The sequence below is a fragment of the Camelus dromedarius genome, chromosome 22 (assembly GCF_036321535.1).
Source record: "Camelus dromedarius isolate mCamDro1 chromosome 22, mCamDro1.pat, whole genome shotgun sequence".
NCBI classification, from domain to species: domain Eukaryota; kingdom Metazoa; phylum Chordata; class Mammalia; order Artiodactyla; family Camelidae; genus Camelus; species Camelus dromedarius.
The window spans coordinates 26,601,136-26,627,239 of NC_087457.1; the positions used below are offsets into that span (position 1 = coordinate 26,601,136).

General features: G+C 42.7%; 1 protein-coding gene across 6 annotated transcripts in view; it reads right to left on the bottom strand.

The window, feature by feature from the left end:
- STOX2 (storkhead box 2) overlaps window positions 1-26,104 on the bottom strand; it is a 173,427-nt gene that overhangs the window by 16,381 nt on the left and 130,942 nt on the right. Inside the window, exon 1 of one of the 6 annotated variants that reach the window (XM_031440329.2) lies at window positions 10,953-14,167. The exons of the other annotated variants lie outside the window; for them this stretch is intronic. Within the exon in view, the coding sequence (XP_031296189.1) occupies window positions 10,953-10,977 (25 nt within the window). The 5' untranslated portion in view covers window positions 10,978-14,167. Of the gene's footprint in view, window positions 1-10,952; window positions 14,168-26,104 lie in introns of those variants that run through there. 6 annotated transcript variants of the gene reach the window in all.

Below are 26,104 nucleotides of genomic sequence, written 5' to 3' on the forward strand. Positions count from 1 at the left end.
ATCTGTGAGCTTCTAAGCTTCCTTCTCACACGTATTTACATAATCTCTCCTCTTCTCTTTCCAACTATGATTTCACTCTTGCAATACATCACTGTGGCTGGCCAGAACCAAGACTCGGGTCGATCCGCGGCACTGAGCGGCACCTACCCAGAAGGTCTCTGGGTGCTCTGGGATGGACCAGCCTCCTGACCGTCACAACCCCTAGTTTGATGGAGGGAGTCCCGAGGCCCTTTGGGAAAGAACATGAACCCTGCTTTGATGGACTGGATGGGAAATGGTTTGATGCATGAAACCAGGCAACAGGACCTGGGAATGAAAACCACCAGGTGAGGGGGTACGTCTAACAGGTGCACCGGACGAAGGAGCAGGACCCCAGTGGCAAAGGCCTGACCCCTCTCCTCCCCAAGCCCAGCTCAGTCCAATGCTCCCCTCTCTCTTGCATCCTTCAGGGCTCCAATCAGCTCTCCTGTGGCTCCATTCTCTGCAAGGTGGGTAAGAGAAGAGAGAGACGTTTCCCCAGTGGCCAGAGGGAGCAGGGAGTACTCCAATCCAGAAGAGATGTCCAGCAGAGAGAAAAATCAGCAGAAACCAGGAACTGACCTAACTTTGAACCCACAGACTTCTGGGGCCTCTGGGATGGAAGTATCATAAAGAGACAGACCTCTGAGAGATTCCTGCAATTATCTGATGGGGCAGCGCTGGGCAGAAGCTAGAACATGGAATTTTGGTGCCGTTACAGGGGGTTGTGAGTTTCACTCACTGGCTGGTGAAGGTCAGTTCATACTGGTGACTCAAAAATGGCAGAATTATGTGGGCTGGGACCATCTCAGCGGGCAAGTTTGCTACTACCTAGAAAGCGTTGCACCCTTCATGCAAACAAACCTTCATTCTAAAGGCTTCTGTGTAAAAGATGCACTAGCGGTGATGGTGAGAGCCAGCGGAGGTGGGAGTCTGGAGCTACCCCTGTTCAAATCTCCCTCCCCACGGTGGCCTGTGGCTCAGCCACTGCCTCTGTAAAGACCCCTCCTGTGGATCCTCCTCCCTCCCGCCACCTTCTACAAGGGAGCGCGAGGGGCAGTGAGGCAGGTTTTTGGATGAGTTGGCCACGTGGACCTCAAAGGCACCCAGAAGGATTTTATAAGTCAGATGAAAAGGACAGTGGGGTCGGCCGACAAACAGGGAGATCAAAGAACATTCCAGAACCTTTGGACTTGTGTATCATTTGGGAGGTTAACACCTTCTAGAATTTGCCTATCATAATTAAGGACTTTTCAGAAGATTAAAGATACAAAAATATGAATTAAAAAAAAAAGCAGGTCTATTTTCTGATTTTGTATAGGTTATAAGGAACTTAAATTCTCTGTGAAAAGAGAAATGACAATTAGCAAAATTAACTAGTTTAGGTCATGCTTGTCCTTATGCTTTTAGCTGAAATTATTTGTTTAGTGTAACAAATACCGAAAGTTCAGCCATCTTCTAAGTTAATTTCTTCTCATTCACTGCAGCCAACTCTAAGGGGCAAGCACGCTCTACGTGTCTCTGAAATGTGTCTGCAACTGAAAGGCTGTTTCACTAAAACACTGAACATGTGCAATGACTTTTCACTCAGGATAGAGAACCAAATGGAGTTTGGATGCGCTAAGTGACTCTATCCAAGTCCTCTCATTTTTATTTTGCCCCAAGATAAATTACTTTTCACTCCTGTCCCAACCCCCAGCCCCACGGGCCATCACGTCTCCTCTACGCCCAAGTGTCTCCTGGGTCTCTTCCCTCCGCCCCATCTCCCATGCTACCCCGCCCCACACCACCGGCACCTCTCACCTGGCTCGTTATAATGGCTTGATGGCTCCCAGCTCTCCCTCCCACCCTACACTCCCTTCTCCACAAAGTAGCCAGGTCATCTTAGAAAAACCCAACACACCGATCCCTGCATGAAATCCTACAGTGACTGCTGACTGCGCCGAGAAGGAGGTTGGAACTCCTCGCCAGGCCTAGATGGCCGGCGGGCTCTGAGCATGTCCATCCCTTCTAGGCCCATCCCCCAATCCCTCCCCACCTCCTTCCCACAACAAGCTCTCAACTCCCCCTGTTCTTTGAACTGATCAAGCTTTTTCTCCACTCAGAGTCTTTGCCTTGGTCGAGCCCCAGCCCGGGATGCTCCTGGTGCAGGTCTCCATTGGACAGGCTGCTTCTCCCACTCTGGGTCTCCATTTAGACGGGGCCTCCTCGGGGAGCTCTGCCCTGGACACCCCATCTAATGCTGTCCCAACACCACAGGGCCCTCTCTCTCATGTGACTCGATATGGTGGTTTGTAATAAGAAATAGATGTTTGGTCCTTGTCCGTATTTCTAGCACAGAGCTCCTAAGACACTAGGAATTTCCTAAGTGATGCGAGAAAGCAAGGTGTCTCGTTACATCGGTGAGGTGACTTTGGACCCACTCCTAAGGGTGTGGGCTGGTAGCCAGGAGAACCAACCACGTGGTTAGGGGGCCGGAACATTCAGTCCTGCCCCCTGACCTCCGGGGAGAAGGAAAGGGGTTTGAAGTTGAATCAATCCCTGATGGCTAATGATTTAATCAACCAGGCTCATGTAATGAAGCCTCCATAAGAGGATGGGGTTTGGAGAGCTTCCAGGCTGGTGAACACGTGGAGATCTGGGGGGAGCAGGGCACCTGGAGAGGGCGTGGAAGCTCCATTTCCTTGCCATACACCTTGCCCTACACCTTGCCCTACACACCTCTTCCACCCGGTTTTTCCTGAGTCGTGTCCTTTTACAACACACTGGCTCTCCAGGAAGCACAATGTTTCTCTAAGTTTTGTAAGCTGCTCTAGCAAATTCCTGAACCCAAGGAGGGGGTCATGGGGACCTTCAGTCTATTGCCAGTCTTTCATAAGCACAGGTGACAATGTGGGCTTGCAACTGGCACCTGAAGTTGCCGGGGGCAGTTCTGCGGAACTGAGCTCTCAACCCACGGGATCTGATGCTTTCCAGGTAGATAGTGTCAGAACGGAGGTGAGCTGTAGGTCACTTAGCTGGTGTCAGACAACTGCTGGTGGAGTGAGCCCCACCCCTCCACTGGAACTGGTACCAGGGTCTTACCAAGCTACCGTCTTCACTCTGAAATGTGTGCACGTGTGTTTGTGTGTACCACCAGTTCACTGTCTGTCTCACCCATGAGAATACAAGCTCCATGGCAGAAGGAAACGTGAATGCCCATTTTTACCGCATTCTCAGTGCCCAGAACAATGCAGTGCTCACACCAGACACCCAGTACGTGTTTGTTGAATGAATGAATATCTGTTTATAACATTATAATCCAAGAAATTGCTCGGGGCATTTAAAGGGTTGTGATTTTACTCAATATTGTGCTAAATAATTGCAAAACAATCAATTTAGTGAGAGCTCAAATATACTTAACCATGCAATTTCTAAGACTGCCACTATTAATTTCATGAACAACAGTCCCCCCAAAACACAGCAGTTACCACAGAAAATAATTATATATTTAGTGAGGTTTAAGACATGCATTTAAGATCTATATAAAAGGAATTATAGGTACCGATCAATACAACCTAACACGTTATCCAAGTCTACCATGATTTTCTGTGGATCTTGTATCAGACCTACTTAAGGAGCCAACTAGTCATTCTTAAAATATGCTACTAGAAAATGGACCACATTTATGGTCAAAGAAGAAAACAAGGAAATGTAAATACTGCTAAATATTGCTAAAATATTGTTGCTAAAATATTGGTGGTCACCGTTATCTACAGAAACTGCCACACTGGCATAAACTATGACTTGTTACTTGTCTATAATTTATAGGATGGGTTTTTCTATTGTTAGAATTAGTTCTGAACACATTCATAAAGACAACTCCTGTGAAAGCTCACAGTTACTTTGTGGGTTAACCAATTCTTTCTAGATTGCTATAATTCTGTCTTCTTGTTCTAGAAAGAAGGGGTAGATAGGTTTTATTTCAGCTTTATTTTCTTAGAAACATCCATTTAAGTACAGTCCTCAGGGAGCATTTGTCAAATCCAGGATGATTCAGATAAAGCCAAGCACAGTGCCTGGGACAGAGTAAGCATTCAATACGTTTCTGTTAAATGAATTTAAAAATCGGAGAAGACATGACAATATTATAATGCTAAGTAAATTTCTTTGATTTTAAAAGCATTTAACGTTAGATTTCAGATACCTCAGTGCACACTGGGACACTGCCTTCCTGTAAGGTACTAGTTAGCTGACAGGCATGAGGACAAAGATAAATGTGTCCGGTGGTGATGAGGGGAGCGCAGGATGCAGAGGTTACACTAGCGGCGGGAGTGAGCATGTGCAGGATGAAGCAGCGGGCTGAGCTGGGGGAACTGGGGCTGTGTTTTGGCACAGCTGGAGCAAGCTGGTGGTGAGGTGGAGAGCAACCAGATCCTGGCTGACCAGAAGGTTGAGATCTCACTCTTGATAGGAACCCTGCATGTGTTTCTATGGAGGAATTACATGACATGTTTGCGTTTGAAAATCACTCTTGTGCAACTGTGGGGAACAACCTGGTGACTATTACAATTGCTAGGCAACTGACAAGGAGGGTCTGGGACAACAGGCAGAAATCATGGCTATACCAGCTTTCTCTGTCTTTCATCTCCCACCTCAGAAGTATCTTTATCATGAACATGCATTTTTACTATTAACTCCCTTTATCTACTCTCCCTTACAACATCTGGCCAGTTCCTTTAGTTGGAATTATTTCCAAAAATTCTCTCTCGCATAATTCATCCCTCCAAGAAATCCATTTGAGTGCCTATTAGCTATCTAAACCCTTTTGGCACCTGAGTTTCAAAATTGTTTCTGTCTTGGTTCTATTTGAAGGGAGGGAAAAGAAGAGGTACTGTAATTAAGCCCTGTCCTCTCTGAATGACATTTTTCCCGGTCACTAATTTAGGTTCTCTGTACCATCCCTGCCCCCCACCCCAACCTTTGCATACGAGGGGGAAAACTCAACTAAGACGTGATTTCCATGACAACTTACATTCATCCCTTCCCAGATGATACCTGGAGCTTTCCAAAAGATCCCCACCAGAAAAGCAAACATAAATATATTTCCTTTCATGTTCAAGTCCTCATCTTCATACAACTGTATAAAAAAGGAAAGCCATAATTTTTCCAGGTGAATCACATCACAAGGAACTACGGCCCTGAAAGTACCCTTCTTCTATCTTAAGCCTTCTTTAAATAATCCTTTTTTTTTTCTTCCAAGTACCAGCACTCCGTTTGAATTATCCTGTTTTCCTGTTTATTTTAAAATACTATTTTCCATCAATTCACTCTGTACTCTGGATTGAAGAGTTACCTTTGACCCTAATGAAGTTCATGAACCAAAGCAACCTACTTACAAATGCAGTTCTGAAAGTGTACTGATTTATCACTGAGAAATTCCCAATGTAAAAAGGCTTTCAGGGGCTATTTTGAGAAGGGCCCAGTCTCCTATAACAAAACGCAATTAACATTCTGTCTTTTTCCTCATCTGGAAGAGGGTAGGTAGTTTTGTATTTTTTTTTAATTTGAGAAATTACTGATAATATTCCCCTCCTAAGACTAATAAAACTTACGATCACACACACACACACACACACAAATGATTTCAAAGACTCCTTCGGGCTCTCAAATTCTATGTTTCTGTATCAATGCAGCAAAATTCTGCCATAAAAGCTTAATATAGTACTCACGTCCACCTCTATTTCCATCTTGCTGGAGAAACTCTTTTAATGCTCAACCCATCTGAAAAAGGAGGCTTTAATTTTGACAAGGATAGTGAAATAGCTGGTCTATTCATTTTTTCCCATGTAATAAAGGCTTTGTAATTTACTCTTTTCTAACTCAAAGTCTCCTCAGCTGTGCTCCTCAGGACCAAAGTGTGCCTGTTTTTGTTTTCTGGACCGCCAAAATTAACTCTAAAGTTAAAATTACAGATGCCAATAAAATTACCACATGCAGCAGATACTCTGACTCATAAAAACGGTCAAAGGTCAAACATGCCTGTAAAAAGCACAGAGACAGGAGAGGTCTATGCCTCTCAACAAGCCAGTTGGAGAACAACACACATGTCAAGTTTTATCTTCAGTACCCTTGGGCCTGGGGAAATCACAAGCTCTCTTGAGGTTAAGTGAACAGCTTCTCGGAGGCAGAGCATTAGACAAATCTTATGTTTTACAATTTAGTTCCATTTATTAAACCGGATTTCATGTATAAATGTTGTTTTCGGTTCTTTTAACAGGCAGACTACTACTATATATATATATATATTTTTTTTTTTTTAACTGTTCTTAAAAAAAAAAAAAAAACCCACCTATCGCCTTCCTATACACTGCCTTGCAGACCACAACATCCTTTCAGGAGGGGAGAACATACAGCTCCCATTAACTCACAGGCGGCTTCGTTGTAAGCGGCTTTCCTTTGAAACCAAATTACTACACTTGCCTTTCAAATGTTTGTCTCTGCCCTTTAAAAGGAAAGTGGAGTTGAAAAAGGCAGTTTCGCCAGTTTACTGTATGTTTGGGTTAAATGCCACTGATCTTACAAATTTAAGGCTGAGCCTTCCTTGCATGAATCAATGGCAATAAAGTGGGTATTTGTAAAAAAGAGTTTTAGAACATTTAGAAATTCTCTGACAGCTTTTTGAAGTTCCCCAGTGCTTTATTTCAACATTTGAAGGAGTTCTCTTAAAGTAGGTCTAATTCCTAAGCTATTATTTGAATAAATTGTTTTAATTCAAAAGAAAATGTAAATAAGAGGCTCCCATTAATAATACCACAGTTAATGGTGTCTGTTAGCTGTGACTTACTAAGGAACTTCTAACGAGAGTAGAGTGAAACAAGAGCGATTGTGGCGGCAGATGGCGAGCGCACACACACACATACACACACGTACACAAGTGGGTGAACGCCCACCTGCCACCTGGGTCTGCTCAGCAGTCTGTCTAATGTAGACATGTCCTAGGTGTAATGACAAATCAGTAGGTTCATTGGTTTACAGAAGAAACCCATTATCCCCCCCAGTCTATAAGCGTTCATGAGTCCCATTAGCTGTCACTCTTGTTACTGAGATCTGACAACTGATAAAAAACTGTCATAGTTAAGCAGAGAGGGACAAGCCACACAGGGTGGAGAATCAGACAGAGAAGGCAATCAGTGGGCAGTAAGTCCCTAGCTAGGCAGCTGTCGTCCCCATCCCCGAGGATGACCACTGACATCTCTCTAATCATGAACATCGAACATTTCTGGATCTTTCCGCTACTGCAGTAGATTTGCAGCTGAAAAGTCAAGATGGAAATATGAGCCATTAGGCCAATTATCTGTTTCAGTAACTCAAATCTTTGCTCAGAAGGCTCCACATTATAACCCAAATATGTGTATGCGTGTTAGGCACTATGGAATAAAACCTATCCATACCTCAGGGACCCACATGTTTGTGAGTAAGTAGGTACTACTCACATAGACAAGGCAAGGCAAGACCCTGCTACCTGCCAGGATGTTTCCAGCAGCCTCCTTGCTCCCTAGTCCCTCATCCAGGGCTAAGTTAAGGCCATTTACCATCAGCAATAAAATCATGATGAAATATCAGCCCTGGATGACATCGCTCAGATGTCACACAATTCTGTAAGGCACCTGGCTAACAAGAGTCCTGTGTACTATCGTGTCTTCCTTTTCTTCATTATAAGTGCATCACGCAGACAGAATCTGAAGCCCTATTTTAAGCCATCACATTCTGTATCTATAAGAACCTAACCTAACACTAGAGACATATTAGATGCTCCAAATTCCTTTGACGGCATTTCTCAACTATAGTTTAACAAAGCAGCCTAAAATCTGCAGGGTCACTCTCTTCTACTCTTCATAAATTAGAATCACCATGCCCAAGTCTCAGCCTTGTGTATACTTTGCTTCACCTAATTAGACATCACAACTACACGGTGACTGATTTCTATAAAATACAACTGTAACAGAACGAGAAGGCCTGCTTAAATACAGTTCAAATACACATGCTGACAGCTCCCAAATTACAACAAAACCATACAGAATGGCTGCTACCAACTCCCCAATGACTGATCACCTACCACCCCTTCCAACCATCACTGAAAGAACCACAGATAGGTATGCAGAGTTGAAGGAGCACAAAGGGCCAGACAGGAGGAGGGCACAGCTCAGGGGTGGAGTGCCTGCTTAGCATGCACGAGGTCCTGGGTTCCATCCCCAGCACCGCCATTAAAAAGGGAGGAGCCAGACAGATATATACACAGAGAAAACTCCCAACTCAATGTACCAGAAATAACTTTTCTCTCCAAAGTCTGGCATTACAAGACAGTGGTACAGGCCATGGACTCTGCAACCAAAACTTTTAGCTCAGAGCCTAGTCCAGCTCCTCACGAGCTGTGTGATTTGGAGCAAATTATTCCATTTTTTGACATCTCAGTGTCTTCTTTTGTAAGGTGTCATAGTGATGTTCACCTCATGGAGTTGAGGGGATTAAATGAGATAATGCATGTCATGTGCTTACATGGTCCCCGAGACCTAACAGATATTTAATAAATAGTGGTTAGTATTAAAATTACCATCCCCAAGCCTATCTAAATTTATTCAATTTATTCTTTTACGGTGTTTGAATTTCTACTCATAGGAAAATCATTTAGTCCTAAAAAAAAAAACCTTAAAAAAAAAAACCTGGGGCATCTGTGGGAAGGCTAGGAGGGCAGTGGTCTTTCTTACACTAGTATGAATTAGTTAAATCAGACTGTGCACCTCTTGATTCTCATCTCTGAGTATGAGCAACCATGCCTGAGGGCAGAGAAGTTAGGATATATTTATAAACATACAGCATGTGGGATATATTATTGGGCGGGAAGAGAATGGGAAACATGCATTACATAGTGACTTTGGAGAGAGAAGATCACTAGAAGATGGGAAATTGTATGGATAGAGAGTTGCAAAGATACAAAGGAAGTTGGCCTATTTTAAGAGTTTGGCTGGGCTCATCTTTTACCAAGGAAAGGGAGAGGAAACTCAGCACTCAAGTACTCAGTGCTAAAGATCAGTGATGCTATGAGTTAAATAATTTCTGGTGGAAGCTGGGATGCAAAGAGCCATTATGGTTATCTCTTCTGTGGAAAACATCCTGTAGGATTCAAAAAAGTGACTTCCCCACAGAACTTCAGAATTTAGCATCCTCTTAACCTAAGGATGGCTTGTCCAATAATATTATTCTTCCTATTCAAGTAGACCATAATCATATTTAAGGGATTCACCTTCACATCTGTCCTTAACAATTACAACTCTTTACAAGTAGCGTAAGGCACTGTCTGTAACCATACCTCAAGGTAAGAACAATCATTTCGACAGTTACATACTTAACTTCTGAAGTCTACTCCAGCATTAATCCACCTTGAGGAAAATTATTAAAATGAACAAATAGATCATTCTCATCCTCTATGACAAATAAATGCTTTTTTAACTACCTGTCTTCTTAATCAATTATTTACTGAGTGGTTTCCAGCGCAGGGAACAGCTAGGAGGAATTCTAAAGAAAGGCAGGAATCTCGATCCTTGCCTTCAGCAAGCTTACAATTTAGGTGGGGAAACACGGCATCGATGTGCAAAAATATAAGCAATTATATTCAGATTACTGTTTCATACATCCTTAGAAGAGCTATAAGAAGAAAATACATGAAAGGTTAGCAAATTAATTCTATAATAGGAATTTATGAATATATAATTCTACCTACTGAGAGAAATTAATTCTTATAATAGGACTAAGAAATGATCTCCTGTTGGAGTAGTCAGAGAAAGTCTTAGAAAGTCAGAGGAAGTAGTCAAAGAAAGGAAGGGAGACTTTGAACAGGGTCTTTAAGGATGAGCAGCGTTGATGGGTGTGGGGACGTTATGCAATTATATTCTCAAAATGGTATGATGTGATCAAACATCCTTTAAAACTGACTCAACATCCTCAACTCTGCTTTGCAGACGCCCAGGACTATGCACAAGGAAGAAACATCTCTGACATGAAGAAAGGAAACAAGCATTCTTTCCTTCAGCGAAAGGGTGAGCTATGGGGGTGAGCATGAGAGCAAAGAGCAGAGATGTTCGAGGGCCGGTCCAATATGCGGTTTGCATTATTTTTAAATTTTTTAATTATTATTACAAATGACATTTAACAAGCTCAGAATATTTTAAATAAAATGTGCTAAAACTATCCATTTGATGAGGTGGTAAAACCATGCTTTCAGATTTGCCAAGTTTCACTTTGGAAATGTAGGATGTCATGCACCTTTGAGAACCAAATTTTACCATGGCATTATTTGAAAAAAAAAAAAAAAGCTTTTGTGTGAAAAGCCCATAGATGTTGTAAGAAAACAGCTAGGTAATAACCTGAATCCTAAAGCAGACTATGATGAAATATGCTTACTTCCTTAGCAGTTAACAGCAACCTCTATCTGATGTTAGTGCTGGAAACAGTCCCTGAGCATATAAATCAGGCTTTCTTGGGTTTTAGTGCATCGCGTGTAGGTTAACAGGCCAAATAACACAGCAAATTTAGGGACTATATGGAGAAGGAAACATTGCAGACAATATGTACTGAATGCCTCCAGCATGTGAGTGGAAGAGACGTAACTGCTGATGGAAATCTGAAGCAGTTTAATTACTTCCTCTTCGCAAATCCTACAGCTGACTCTGCAGCTCTGACGCGAGGGAGGCTGTGGGATGAATCATGCTGGCAGAGCTGCACCCGGTGGGCACCTCCACGGGGCACTTCTGCTGCCTAAGACTGAGGCTGTGGGGAGGTTATCACGGCAAGACCATGTTTCAGAGGACAGGGTACCCTTACCAAAGGGGTCATAGAGATTTTACCATATTTCTTCGCACACAACAACTCTTGAAAGAAAAGCAGGGGAAACCTACCTGACCCTTTCTGGACTGGCTCCATCCCCCAGGTAGCTTTGACACTAAAGCCTGGTGCATGCTAGGGGGTAGCATTCAGGCACGAGAAGGAGCCAGTAACAGAAACGGACGTCCTAGAATCTGGAATAAGAAGAAAGAGTAAACTTTCGAGTAATAATATCCTAAATGAGCATTTCAGATTGGCTACTGAGGGCACGTGGAACACAATAGGAATCTGGTACTTTACCTTGGTCGATCTATTAAAAAAAAAAAAATATTTCCAAAACTCTCAGCACTTCTTACAATTCAGGGCTTGAGATACTGGTACAAGTTCAATTTCAAAACTGGCAAAAAGCACCTTTAAAAGGCTCTGTGAATGGACTTTGCTGGTAATGACTTTAGGGGAAAAAAAGAATCCCCTTTAGCATTCTTTTCCCCTATTTGCAGGGAACAGCTGGAATCCCGCCCCGTGCCTGGCCCATCTATCACAGCCACTTGTCCTGAGCCGTCTCCCACTGCAGTGCCTTGGGATTCTGCAGTGTCACTCCTCTTCCGCCTTGTTCTCTGCAAAGTGAAGTCATAGGGACGGATCAGCCAACCTGACTTCTCATCACCCTGCCCAGAATCCTTTGTGAGCTGAAATGAGTCATCACTCTAAGAAAAGCTACAGCCTCTGGCTGTCGGTACAGGCTCCTTTGTCTGTGCGGTGTGGAGACTCTGGGCTGCAAATGTACCCCAGGCCCCAGGGGGCTGCAAGGGGGCACATCCTCCTCTCCGAGGGGCCCAGGCCCCCTCCCATGCACTGAGCACCAACTAAGATCTTTGCAGCATTAAAACAGGTAAAAGGGCACATACCTCCGGATGCTTGGAGAAAAAACACACACGTTAAAATTGATCAGGCATCATATATACTCACCAGTCTGTAATTATAAACCTGACACATGCGTTCTGGTTTTTTTTCCTTTCTTTTTTTTTTTTTTTTAAGGCTGGGTTTTCATTGCGAAGGATGCGTCTCCCTCCTGTGTGTAACAGGCGGTTCAACTGTACCCTGGATCAAAGTTTAGCTGCAGCGAGCTATTTGTCATAAATTCCAGTTGCCGGGCAAGTCCTTGCAAGCCTGGGTCTCGTCACTGCTGACACGCCGCCGGCAGGCTCGCAGCCCAGCCAGCCCGCGAGCCGGCGCAGCAGCTCCTGCCGCCGCCGAGGAAGGCGGCGTTGGGAATGAGGTCACTATGGTCAAGAGCCGGTTCTCAGCGTGCGGTGCTCCTGAGCTCACCACACCAGCGCCGAAACTGCACGGGGGGTGGGGGGTGGGGGCGTGATTGATAGGATTTTTTTTTTTTTTACATCGCTGCTTCCTCTGCTTTTTCTCTTTTCTTTCTTAGAATGTCTGTGTCTCAGATCGGTCAGGCAGAAAAAAAAATCCATTCCAGATCTGGGTGAAAACATCCTTCTCACTGCACTATCTGTGCCGCATCACGCTCGCGGTGAGCCCCACGCCGGATCGCTCATGCACACGCACGTGTACGTATTGCATTTACACACACAGACACGTGTACACACAGAGGAACTATGTTGGCGGAATCACAGAGAAGATGAGTCATCCCTCTTTGCAGGACAAGGAGCAACACAGAAACATCTCAAGAGGGAAAAAGGGGTGGGGGTGGGGAGAGGGGAGAGGATGACAGGTAGAGCAGACACTGCGTTAAATGCAGAAAAATGGAGCCTGGGAGGAAAAGAGTAAGAGCAAAGTGAACGCTGGTGTGTTAGGAATGACACTGGCCAAACTCCCCCAAACCGAGTAATACCAAAGCAGGCACTTCTCACAAGTGCCACTGAGGAACCAGATACCGACAAATCATCCGCTACTCAGAAACTAAGTGGATCTGGGTAGCCGAGGATGTCTGCCCAGCACATTCTCCCTCATCCTCAAGAACGCAGTAGCTAGCCGACAATAAACGTGAACCACAGGATGCAGCCAGGGCTGGGGAGTACACAGATGTAACGAATCTCTCAGTCAGACTATTCCGAATCTCTGAGTTAGAAGGGTCCCCAGGCTAAAGCCCCACCAGGATCATACCCTCTCTTAACACCTGTAATTTAGCCCATCTTCAAGGACCGCGTCCCCCAGAGCACGGGTCTAGTCTGAGCCAGGGCACACCCTCTGGGACAGTCCCCATCTCCGAGCGGAGTCCTGCAACCCCACACCGTGATTCCATTCTGCCCTCGGAAAGCTAAAGAGTGTATAACCTTCTTATGTCTGATAATTCATCTGACGTCTACAAATAATAATCCCACGCCTACGTTCCAAACCATCTCTTGTCTGGCTGCCCACCGTCTGGGACACCGTAAGTAAGTACACATGTTCTATGTTCATTATTGACCGACTGGTACATCTGATTCCAACACTATTAAATACACTTCTCCAGTTCTTGCTACCTCTGACACCTTTCAAATCCTCTGCCATTGTAGTTTCCCATCCTTTGCTCCTGCTCGAATGTATCAATTTCCCTCTTAGAATGTTGCACGGAGAACCAGATTTACTCTCGCTGGGTCTCCCCACAGCACCGTCACCTCCCTCACTCTGGACTCTGTGCTCACCTGGCCTCAGGCTGCTGGTCATAGTTATTGTTGGCTACTGCATCACACTGTCCACCCCAGAGTACATTTTCACATCATCTGCTATTAAATCAGGTCTCAATTATACACTTGAAATAGAAGGGAAAACCACATCAATCATGCCATATACGTCTTATCAGAACTGGTCTGTTCGTGACTTTCCCTTCCAATGTTATGGTCTCCTCTCGGATACGCCACCTGGGCTCCCATCCATGACGATGACTCAGCCTGCAGCCCAGCACCAGGGCCTCCTCCCAAGGCACAGCACCTTTACCCAACCCTCTAGGAGCCTGGTTACATTGGTAGTTATTCTAATTTCCCCCAAATCCACCTAATTCAGCGCCTTCCTGTTAGGTAGGGTCTGCACCATAAGAAGGCAATGATGTAATTATATAAAAGTTAGGGTCTAAATAGAATTATCTTTACCCCAGCATTTTAAGGGCCTTTGGGGAAGAAGGTTGAGGTCCCTGGACCACCTCTTGACAGCTAAAAACTCAAGTTTTCTCTATGATATAGAAAAGGTTAAGTAAGTGGAAAAAGAAACAACAACAACAATCAAAAGAAAACAAATGGAAAGTTACAACGAAAAATGCATTCAAATTTTCTAATACCTGAGCATGTATGTTTCCATCTATATGCGGGTCCACTGAGCCCACGCATAGAAGCTCATCTGAGCCTTATAAGGACCCAATAAGTAAGTACTATTATTGTCACCATTTTAAAAAGAGATTGGGGGGAGGGGACAGCTCAGTGGTAGAATGTGTGCTCAGCATGCATGAGGTCCTGGGTCCAATCCCCAGTACCTCCATTAAATAAATAAATAAACCGAATTCCCCCCACCCTCCAAAAGCCCCACAAAAACAAAAAGAGATTAACTGTCTTCCTCGAGCCTCCCCAGCTGTAAGTGGCAGAGGCAAGATTTGAACCTGGGACAGGATGCCCCAGAGTCTGTGCTTCTAACCACCACCCACACTGCCTCTTATAATGAATAACCACTGGAAACAACATTTTTTTTTTTAACAAACCCTATCCTCAGTTTTCACCTTTGAATTGAAGCCAGTGAAGCTTTGTTGGCACATGAGGCCAGTGAGGTGAGGCTCACAGGCTGGGTCCCTTTAGTAGCAAACTGCCTGTGTGCCCTGTTCTCCAGCCCCTGATGGACTGGCCTCCAGCCGCAGCCGCAGACGATCAGCAAACGGCCATGCAAAGGAGAGGAACTGACCAGCCAAACCACCGCCACAAGCTCAGTCTGCGGTCCTACTAATGAGAAGGTGCGTTTTATGAGGGACACTCGTTAGCCTCAACTCAGAAGTAAAAGGCGAGAAATAAAGGCACTCCGATGTCTCAGATACCAGTGCCTGGTGGAGAGAGAAGTGCAAAGTTCAACAAGACATCGTCAGCAGCCCTCCTCCTCCGCCTGGCGCCTCCTGCTCCTTTGAATAACAGCTTCGGTGCTACTGTCAAGATTTACACACATCACACAGAACATCGCAGAGGTGACTTCCTCGGTGGATGCGGTGTGGGCAGAGGTTGCGCTTGGCACGTGACTGTTCCTTGGCAGAAGATTAAGTAGAAGCTCCACTGAGTGACACAGTCATGCAGGATCTTTAAAACGCTTTGATGACTAAGGGTATAACATGGTCTGAGAGCAACTGTACTTGATAAAGCAGAGCTTTATCCTTAAATCCATATCCTTAAATCAATTAAAGATATTCATTGGGCGCCTGATTGCAAATGTGTAAGATGTGTACACAATTCAGGGTATGTACACAAACTTTTTCATGAACAAATGACATGGTCTCCGCTCTCAAGAAGCTTCTACTGCACTTGAGGAGACAAGATATTCACAACGAGAAAGTGCCAAGAATACAAGACAGTTGTCTATCAAGGGGGAGGAACAGGTTACAGGCGCCTCTAATAATTCAGGAAAAAGAATCTGGGCTGAAGCCATCAGGAGTGGCTTAAAGGGAAGGGCAAGCCTGTCCTAGAAACTGGACAGAAGAGAAAGGATGTACTGTCAGTTAGAACATGAGCTCCATGAAGAGAGGGATTTTTGCATGCTTTGTTGTTTACAGATGCATTCTTTTAAAAAAATTTTTAATTTTAATTAAATTTTTAATTTTAATTTTTAATTTAATTTTAATTAAAAATTTTTATACAGATGTATTCTTGAAGAGTGCCCAGTCAATAACAGGCACTATATAAATTTGTGCCAAATGAATGAATGAATGACCTGGAGAAAGAAGTATGAACCAAGGTATGGAAATGGGAGGGAGGTGGGGGGACATGAGGCAGGTCTGCTTGGGGCGGGGGGTTCACATGGGGAAGAGAGGGAGAGGAACAAAGAAAGGTAACCCAAATGGGATTAAGAAGAGTCTTTGGAGGGGGAGGGTATAGCTCAGTGTGCCTAGCAGCCTAGCATGCATGAAGTCCTAGGTTCAATCCCCAGTACCGCCACTAAAAAAATAAATAAACCTAATTACCTTCGCCCCAAGTAAAAGCAAACAAAAAAAGAGTCTTTTAATGAATAAGAAAATGACCCACCTTACATTTGCAATGAATTTCATCTGACATTTATTAGATACATTAGCAATTCTCTCCCCTAAGAAGCATTACCTCTCCACGGACCCCACATTCTCTAAAAACAAGTCTTTCAAAGTTTATGGCAGCTCATTAGAGGGAAGGTATACTGATGATATGTTCAGATTCAGCGTCCCCTTGGGGACTTCACCCCTGTCACCATGCAGACAGAAGTCTGATGCCATGACTCTCTCCTCTTTGCAAAATGGTACCAATAGGGGAGGGAAAAAAAATCCTAGTCTGTACCAATATTATTTAAAACCTACCCTAATTCAGTGTAGTTCAACTCAACAAACATTTATTAAATACAACATGTAACATCTGAGACTCCGCGTGTCGCTGAGGACAGTAGAAACATGAAGAAGTTACAGCTCCTATCCTCACACTTTAACATTAACATCTGATCATTCAAGGCAACCAGGGAAAGAGAGCCATGCAAACAAAGAAAGATGGTTATTCCTGATACAAGGGAGAGGTGGCAAGGAAGCATGGCAGGAATTCGGCAGCGTTCCAGGAAGGAGGCAGGAGTTAAGGGACCCCAAAGATGGGCGAGGAGAGGGAGAGGAAGGGAAAAGCTGGGGATGCCTTCCCAGGCAGCGAGGCCGTGTGCACAGTGACCACGTGGGGCAGAGAGTACAGGACGTCCTGGAGCAGAGTGGGTGGTCTGTCCCGCACAGCAGACGTGGGAGGACACACGAAGGGGATGAGGAGAGAAGAAGCCGAGGAGTAAGAGGTCAGGCTGAGGTAAGATTTTGAAGAGCATGAAATCCCAGAAGAAAGGCATTAAAGGCTCTTACAGGGGGTGATGCTACTGATGCTGAAAGTTCAGGGGACTCTGGCAACAGAGTACGGGGGGCACCCACAGAGAGAGAATTCATTACCGAGACAAGGGAAGAGCGTATGTGAGCGACCAAATAAGATACAAAGAATGGGAACAGAGAGGGATGCAGAGATAGGTACTTCCCTGTTTCACAAAGGGACTGTCCAAAATTTAAGCATAAATATGAGAATACTACAGAAGCACATTTCTAGAAGCATCACATACACCTAACACTACTTGCCTGAACCTATCCAACTGTCTGTGCTATAGTGATAGTCTGACGTCCGAAGCAGCACCCGGGGTAGAACATTGGCTCAAACCCTCTCAACAAAAATCCCTGCGCACCAAGAACAGATCAGACTTTCCTGGTTGCACGGAAGCTGAGGAAAAGGTGCAAGTTAAAACTTCAACAAAAGTGGTTTCAAAAACAGAAAGTCCCAAAGTTTTCAAGGCCTTTTTAGCCCAGGGTTTACAGAGTTACGTGCATTTTTATTCTGGCGGAAGAAACGATTTCAATTGAAGTTGGATTCGATGCAACACAGTATAGGCAAGGAAACTGAATATTTAAAGGACAAATACACCTGGTAGCCCAGCAAGCATTAGAGAGCGTCAGCATGAGCACACAGTGAAGAACAAGGCTGTGCTGTGGCACTTAACACAGTTCTCAGACGTCTTCGGATCGGTTAGTGCTCACAGGATAAGGGACACACAGTAATGGCACTTTCGAGCTGGAGGAGACATTGAAAGTCACTGAGCATGTTACCATTTGACTGAAGACAAACCTAGGGTCCACGTGGGGAAGACGGTTACAGAGAGCTCGTAACAAAGCCAGAATCAGCGTCCGGACCTCCCGGTTCTCGCCGCAGACATCTCCCCCTTACTCCACAACGCCTCGCACAACTTATCCAAAGAAAATTAAACCCCACGGCTTCTCCAGATGCACTCTGAATCCAATACTATCAATGAAGGAGGCAGGTGTGCAATTTTCCATACCACACCATGGGGTAGATAATCTTTCTGCCCTCGGTTCTTCTAATCCACATTCAAAGACACCAAGGAAGGAAAAGATGAAAGTTGAGTGAGAAAAACTGAGAGCCTGTGAGCTTTCAGTTAAAAAAAGATGAGTTTAAATGGGATGTTTTGATATTAAGCAGTAAGAAAACCCTGGAAAAGCACGGGAAAGTGAGACATTAGCCTTCTCCATTGCAATTTTATGATAATAGCATTTGGATTTGTGGACTACTCATGTCCGACTCACTGGGTGAAAACACACCTGAATATCTCTCAGACACTTTTACTTAGTATTTTCAATTGCACAGAATAGTGGTGAGATGCCCAGAGGAGTCTGCAATATGCAGGAAAAAAAAAAAAGATCCTGTTTGAAGTCTGCCTAAATTCATACAAGCCACGTATGACACTCTCGATCACTTTCGTCTTAATAGTAGAATTTTTAAAAACTGGTTTCCACTGAACACCATTCAACATTACTTTCCAAAATTTACAAGTGAACCAACCCTCTACAAGAGCATCCACGTTGACCTTAAGGTTGTATAAACCTGCCGTGCAGGGCCCCAGTCCCCGGAGGCAAATATGCCCCCAGTTTGAGAAGCAACAACTCCATCTGAAAATCCACCTGTAAGTGGTATTTCCCAATTAGCTTTCAAAGTTATCGTGAGTATTTCTGTTGCTTTAAAGATACGCCAGCATTGAGTCCTCGAGCTCTTCTAGCTGGAATTAGTTAGAAGGTCAAAGAGCTGAGAAACTGAACTGCCTAATCACTGGCTTATTTAATTATGGCCAAGTCATCCTCTCTGTGGGTTGCATTCCTCCTCTGTAAGATGAAATCAGGGGGGAAAAATATGGAAGTTGCAGAGGCCGCCACATTTTTTCAAAGGAGCGGTATCTCCAGAACTAACCCCTGACCTCAAGGTGCTTCCAATTAACCAAGGAATGAAAAGTAAACACACATGAAAAGAAGGTACCATAATACTTCCCCAAGAAAACTATGAATAAGAGGGGGAAATGACTGAAACTCAGTCCAGATGGACTGGAAAGCAAAGAAATCCCAGCCAAACATTTCCATCACAAGGCTCAGCTCGGAACGCCTGGGTCGTACTGGTACCCCCTACAGGCCCCAGCGTGTGAGCCACCAGCCCAACACATGCTTCCAGGAAGTGCGGGGACGGGGACTATCCTGCTGACCTGATGTCGCAGTATACCCTGGACCGACTGCCAACGGCGACTCTAGTCCTGGAATGAGAACACTGTAGCTTCAGTGCCCAAAGCAGTGGTTGAAAACAGTGGTTTCAGCACCTACAACAGTCAAACATCTGTCAACTGAAAACCAAACCAAACCTTATTCGGGTTCATTATCACAAACTCCTATGCCAAACCCACTAACTTCTTTTGCTGACATTATACGTCCATCCTCAGGGTCACCTCCACACATCATCTCCTGGAAGTTAGGAGGAAACAGTGTTTTATTAATCAAATTTATTAATAAAGCGTTTATAAAACTAGGGAAAAATCATAAAATCCTGATGTCAAAAAATACAAGCCAGTCATATTTCTCTTCTATCTCTCTATAACGAATGGATGAAAATAAGAGAATTTCTTTGTTGTCTGGTATTACAATGAGATTACACAATATATTTGCTTGGTGTAATAGCAGTAGCCACTAGCTGCACTTGGCTATTTAAGATAATTTAATTTAAATGAAATTAAAATTTTAGTCCCTCTATTTTAAGTGTGCAGTACCTAAAGGTATGTTGTAGTCACCATATTGGACACAGCACATTTAGAACATTTCCATCACCTCAGATATTTCTGTTGGACAGTGCTGATCTAGTTAATAGATAAGCAATCACAAGAATATCAAGTACTGTTCACTTTGACCATGAAAACTTATAATTTTTAAACAGAATTTTAAAAATAACATACAAAATCAAAGACTTTCTTGATGTACACATTCTATGAGTTTTAGCATGTATTGTGTAAACACCATCACTGTCAGGACAGAGTCAGATATAGAACAGTTCCATCACCCCAAAAAACTCCTTCACTCTGCTCCTTACACACCCCTGACCCCTGGAAACAACCGGTATGTTCCTTGTCCCTATCATTTTGTCTTTTCCAGAACGTCATGTAAGTGGAATCACACTATGTAACCTTTGGGGACTGGCTTCTTTCAGTGAGCACAATGTTACTGAAATTCATCCACGTTGTCTACTGGGTCATATGGTAAGGGTGTATTTATCTTTATAAGAAACCACCTGTTTATCAGATTGGCTATACAGTTTTGCAATCCAACCAACAATGTAGTTATAGGAGTTTTTTTTGTGGACTTCTTGGGATTTTTCTACATGTCATGTTGTCTGCAAACTGGAACAGTTTCATCACAACTTGCAAACGTTTCGTTTTTGTTTCTTTTTTTAAGAATTTTTTTTAAGGAATTCCAATATGATGTTGAATAGGAATAGTGGAAGTGGACATCCTTGCCATGTTCCTAGACTTAAGGCGAGAGTATTCAGTCTTTCTTTGTTAAGTATGATGTTAGTGCAGAGTTTTGTTCTTTATCAGGTTCAGAAGTGGCCTGCTATTCCTCGATGAAGAGTTTTTTATCAGGAATGTGTACTGAATTTCATCAATTGCTTTTTCTGGTCAATTGATACTATTGTGTGATTTTTCTTCTGCAGTCTGTTAATATGGTCGATAACACTGATTGATTTTCAAATACCTTGCGTTCCAGGGCTATTCCCCACCTGGTTTATTATTTTTACATATTGCTGGATTCAATTTGCTAATATTTTGTAGAGGATTTTTCCATCTATGTTTGTGAGGGACACTGGCCTGTAGTTTCCCTTTATTATGCTACCTTTGTCTGGTTTGAGCATAAAGTTAATACTGGTTTCATAAAATGAGTTGAGAAGTTGCCTCCTCCTCTAATTTTCAGGAAGAAACCATGTAGGATTGGTGTTATTTCCCCATAAACATTTGGTAGAATGCCTCAGAATTCTATCTGGTCCTGGAATCTTTGGTTTTGGTTTTTTGGGGGTAAAATTTTCAACTATAAATTAAATGTATTTAAAGGATATAAGACTATTTAGGTAATTTGTTTCTTCCTGGGTGAGTTTTGATACGATGTTCTTTCTTGGATTTGGTCCATACATCTGAATTGCGGGATTTCCGTGCATGGAGTTGTTTGCAGTAATTGCTTATCATCTTTTTAATGTCTGTGGGGTCTGCGGGGGTACAGCCTCTTTCACTCCTAATATGGGTAACTTGTGGCTTCTCATTTGCTTGTCAATCTGGCGAGAGATTTATCAATTTTATGGCTATTTTTAAAGAAACAGCTTTTGAGTTCATTGATTTTCTTCATTAATTTTGTTTTCAAATTCATTGGTATCTGCTCTTTATTAAGTCTTTCCTTCTGCTGGCTTTAGATTTATTTTGCGCTTCTTTTTCTAGTTCCTTCAGGTGAAAGCTCATTTTCATTACAGATCTTTCTTCCTTTTTGAGCATGAGCACTTAGCCTCTGCGTTCCCTGCTGAGCCCCACTTCGTCTGCTACACATGAATTGTCATACGCTGTATTTTCATTTTTGTTCACCTCAAAACACTTTCTGCTTTCCCTGAGACTTCCTCTTTGGTCTATAGATTACTTAGAAGCACATCGTTTAACTTCCTAGTATTTCGAGATTTATCAGTTATCTTTCTCTTATTGATATTTCATTAAATCCCATTATGATAAAATAATACACTTTGAATTATTTCAATTCTTTTAACTGCTTTTAGCTGTCTTATATCTCAGGATATCAGCTACCTTGTGAATGTTCTCCGAGGATTTGAGAGGAATGCATATTCTGCTATTCTGAGGAGGAATGTTTTATATAAGTGTCAGTAAGATCCAGTTGCTTGATGGTATTGTTCAGTTTTTCTACATCCTTCCAGCTTTTCTATCTGCTTGTTCTATCAATTTCTGACAGAGCTATGTTGAATTTGCAACTATCATCACCCATTTCTTCTTTCAGCTCTATTTTGTCTCAGGTATTCTGAAGCTCTGTTGTTAGGTACGTACACTTTTGAAATACTCTTTTGAAAAAGAAATTTTGATCAGAACACAACATGAGATCATCCTCTTAACAGATTTCTCAGTGCACAATACAGTACTGTTAACTATAGGCTCAAGGTTGCACATCAGATCTCTAGGATTCACTCATCTTGCATTACTGAAATTTCATACACATTGACTAGCAAACCCCCATTTCTCCAGCCCCTGGCAGCCACCCTTCTATTCTCTGCCTCCGTGAGTTTGACTATCTTAGCCATTTCATATAAGTGGAAACCTGTCCTATTCATCCTTCTATGGCTAGCTTATTTCACTTAGCATAACATCCTCAAGGTTCATCCATGTTGTTGCGTACTGCACAATTTCTTTCTCATTTAAGGCTTAATAATATTCCACTGTGTGTACACACCACATTTTCTTTATCCATCTGTCGATGCACATTGAGGTTGTTTCATACATCTAGCCCATTGTGAACAGCGCTGCAAGAAACCAGGGAGTGCCAATATCTTTGCAAGATCTTGCTTTCAATTATTGTGGATAAAAACCCAGAAGTGGAATTTCTGGATCATATGGTAGTTCTATTTTTAATTTTTTGAGGAACCTTCAGACTACATCCCACAGCAGCTGCATCATTTTACATTCCCACCGACAGTCCACAGGAGTTCCAGCTTCTCCACGTCCTCAGCAACGCCTGTTATCTTTTGTTTTCCTGATAACAGCTAGCCTAACAGGTATGTGGTAGTATTTGATTGTGGTTTTGATTTGCATTTTCTGATGATTAGTGATGTTGAGCATCTTTTCATATACATATTGGCTATTTGCATATCTTCTTTGGAGAACTGTCTATTCAAGTCTTCAGTTGTTCAGTTAATCAGTGACTAGTTTGTTTCTTTGTTTGCTTCTGCGATATGAGTTCCTTATATACTTTGCAAATTAACTCCTTATCGGACATGTGGTCTATAAACATTGTCTCCGATGCTGTGGGTTGCCTGCTTTTTCACTCGGCTGACTGTTTGCTGTGCAGAAGCTTTTTAGTTGGATACAGTCCTACTTGTCTAATTTTGCTTCTGTTGTCTGTGCTAGGGTGTTGTTTCCAACGATAATCACTGAAATCATTCAGTGACAATCACTGTCAAAACCAATGTCATAAAGCTTTGCCCCATCTTCTAAGAGTTCTGCAGTTTCAGGTCTTAACATTTAAGTTTTGATTCAATTTTGATTTGACTCTTGTGTATGGTGTAAGAGGTACATACACTTTTTTATGACACATTGGTGAACTTACCCATTTATTTTTATGTAATATTTCTCTTTCTCCCCCGTAATTTTCCTTGCTCTAAAGTCTACTTTTTCTGACATTATATGTCCATTCCAGCTTTCTCTTTTTTTTTCCAGCCCTGACTAATCCCTCCTATGTAATATGAACTTCTATTTATTTATTTATATTTATTTATTTATTTATTTATTTATTTATTTATTTATTTATTTATATATATTTTTAATTAATATTTGCACGGTGTATCTTTTTACTTTCTACTTATTTCATATCATTATATTAAAAAATATGTAGATATATCCTTTGATTTTTTTAAAAAAAAATCCATTCTAACAATCTCTGTTATTTGGTGGGTTTAGACTATTTAGATGTAGTTATTTATATGTTGGAATTTAGATCTACCATTTTATCATCTGTTTTATGCTTCTACCTCCCTTTTGTTCCTCTGTTTTCCTTTCCAACTTTCATTTGGACTATTTGAATATTTTTATTAATATTTATTTACATAAATTGTATAAATATCCTATTTTAATGCATCTATTGAGTTGTTCCTATACTTCTTTGCACAGTGTTTGTAGTTATTGTCCTCAGCATTTCAGTACACATACTTAACTTCACAGTCGACTTTGACTTAATATTTTACCACTTCAAGGGATCGACCAAACCACCATATTGGCTTCTTTACCCCCCTCACCTTATGCTGTAGTTGCCATATGTACTGCACATCCATAAACCCTGAAAACTCCATCAATGCTATGTTTGTTTTCCATCAGTGTACATATTTTAAAGAACTTAAGAGAAGAATGGTTAATTACATCTACCCAGATCGTTACCATTACTGCTTTTCTTTCATTCCTGATGCTCCAAGTTTTCCTCTGGTCTTATTTTTCGTCCATCAGCATTTCTTTTAGAACAAGTCTTCTGGAAGTGAACATTTTTGTTTTCTTTTATCTGAAAATGTCATTATTTCACCTTCATATCAGAAGGATATGTTCACTAGATACTTTAAAAATGCTGATCCACTTCGTTCTGGCCTTTGTGGCTTCCAAAGAAAAATCTGTAGCCTTTTTCTTTTTGTTCCATGTTGTTTTCCTCTAGATGCTTTCAACATTTTTCTCTTTTTAGTTTTCACAGTAGTTTACAATGTGTCTAAGCATGGATTTCTTTCTGTTTATCCTGTTTAGGATTTGTTAGGCTTCTTGAATCTGAAAGTTCATGTCTTTTACCAAATTTAGGAAGTTTTTGGTCATTATTTGAGCAGTTTTTCAAATTACACCAGAACTTTGATAACAGAAATGTTAAACATTTGGGGTATTGTCCCACACACGGAGGCTCTGTTTTGTTTTGCTTTGTTTTGTTTTTATTGTCTGTTGTTGAGACTGGATAATTTGTTGATCTATCTTCAAGTCCACTGACTCTTCTCGTATGCCCATTCTGTGACTGAGCCCATCCAGACATTTTTGATTTTGGTTACTATTTATTTCAGCTCTAAAATCCCAACTTGGTTCTACATTACACCCTCTATTCCTTTCCACTCTACCTTTCCATTCTTTTCCAGAGTATTTAGCCACAGTTCTTAGACCACAATATAATTGCTGATTTAAAGCCTGTCTGATAATTCCAACATATGACATGACACCTCGGCATTGGCAACTGTGGACTGTCTTTCCCCACACAGAGATTAAACCGATTCTTTGTATGTCGAGGAACTTTGAACAATGTTAATTATTATGTTATGAGACTCTTTGAGTCTTTAAATCCTAAGGAAGATATTGATTATTTTTTCCCTTTTAAGAAGGTGATCAGTTGGTTAAGTTCAGGCAGCTATTTCCACATCACCCTCTGTCCAGTGTGATGTGCATGGCAGTGTGCTCAAAGCCTCTGCAATGCTATCTGGAGCTGTCCCATGTGTACACCATTCAACATGGTGGTCAATCTGAGACCTCTGTGGTGGCCCACTTCAGATTTCAGTTCTCAAAGCATCTGGAATGCCGCTTAGGGTCAGAGCCACACATGCACAGCTCAGAAGTGAGCCCAGGAGTCCACACGACGTTTTCTGGGGTAGCTCTCCCGAGCTCCCTCCCCTCTGTCATCTCCCCAGCATTCTTCAGTTCCCTGGGGCCCCCTTTCATGGTCCTACTGCTAGAAGCTGGGGCTTTAGTTTTCTTGCTCAGCTGTGTACTTTCAGCAACTGTGTCTCCATCTGGTGCCAAGCAGTGGGAGGAAGAGAGAGTGGAATTTACGCCTTGCTCCTGGAACTCTAGGTCCTCTCATCAGAGACAGGGAGTCCCCTACTGCCACAGCTCTAGGTGGCCGCCCAGCACCCACCGGGGCTGTGCAGCTGCAAGACTGACCACAGCTTGGAAGGAGAGAAGAGAAAAAGAGGAAACACTCACTGTGAACACCGGGAGTCCCCTTTCCTGGCCCTCAGGCCAGAAAGTGAGGACTTTGATCTTAAAGATCTCTCTGTCCACATCAGTGTGACCTACCGGGCTTTGGGCCACCTTGGAGTCTAGGCCAGGTGATACTGGAGAGGAGGAAACAGGAAACTCACAACCAGCTTTGTGGTTCTTCAATTTCTCATCTCCTTCCCCAAACTGCCTGCTACCATTTGCTTTCCAGAGCCCTGAGCTGCTCCAAGCCTTCTGCCCAGGGCTCTGGCTACACTCAGTGGGAGAGTCAGAGTGCAGAGGGCTTATTCTGTCCTGCTCTGAAGTGGAATCTTCTTCATATTATAATTAATTTTATTGATTAAATAACCATAATAATAAATGATAAATAAACACTGTTTATAATAGAAGCAAGTATGTTAAG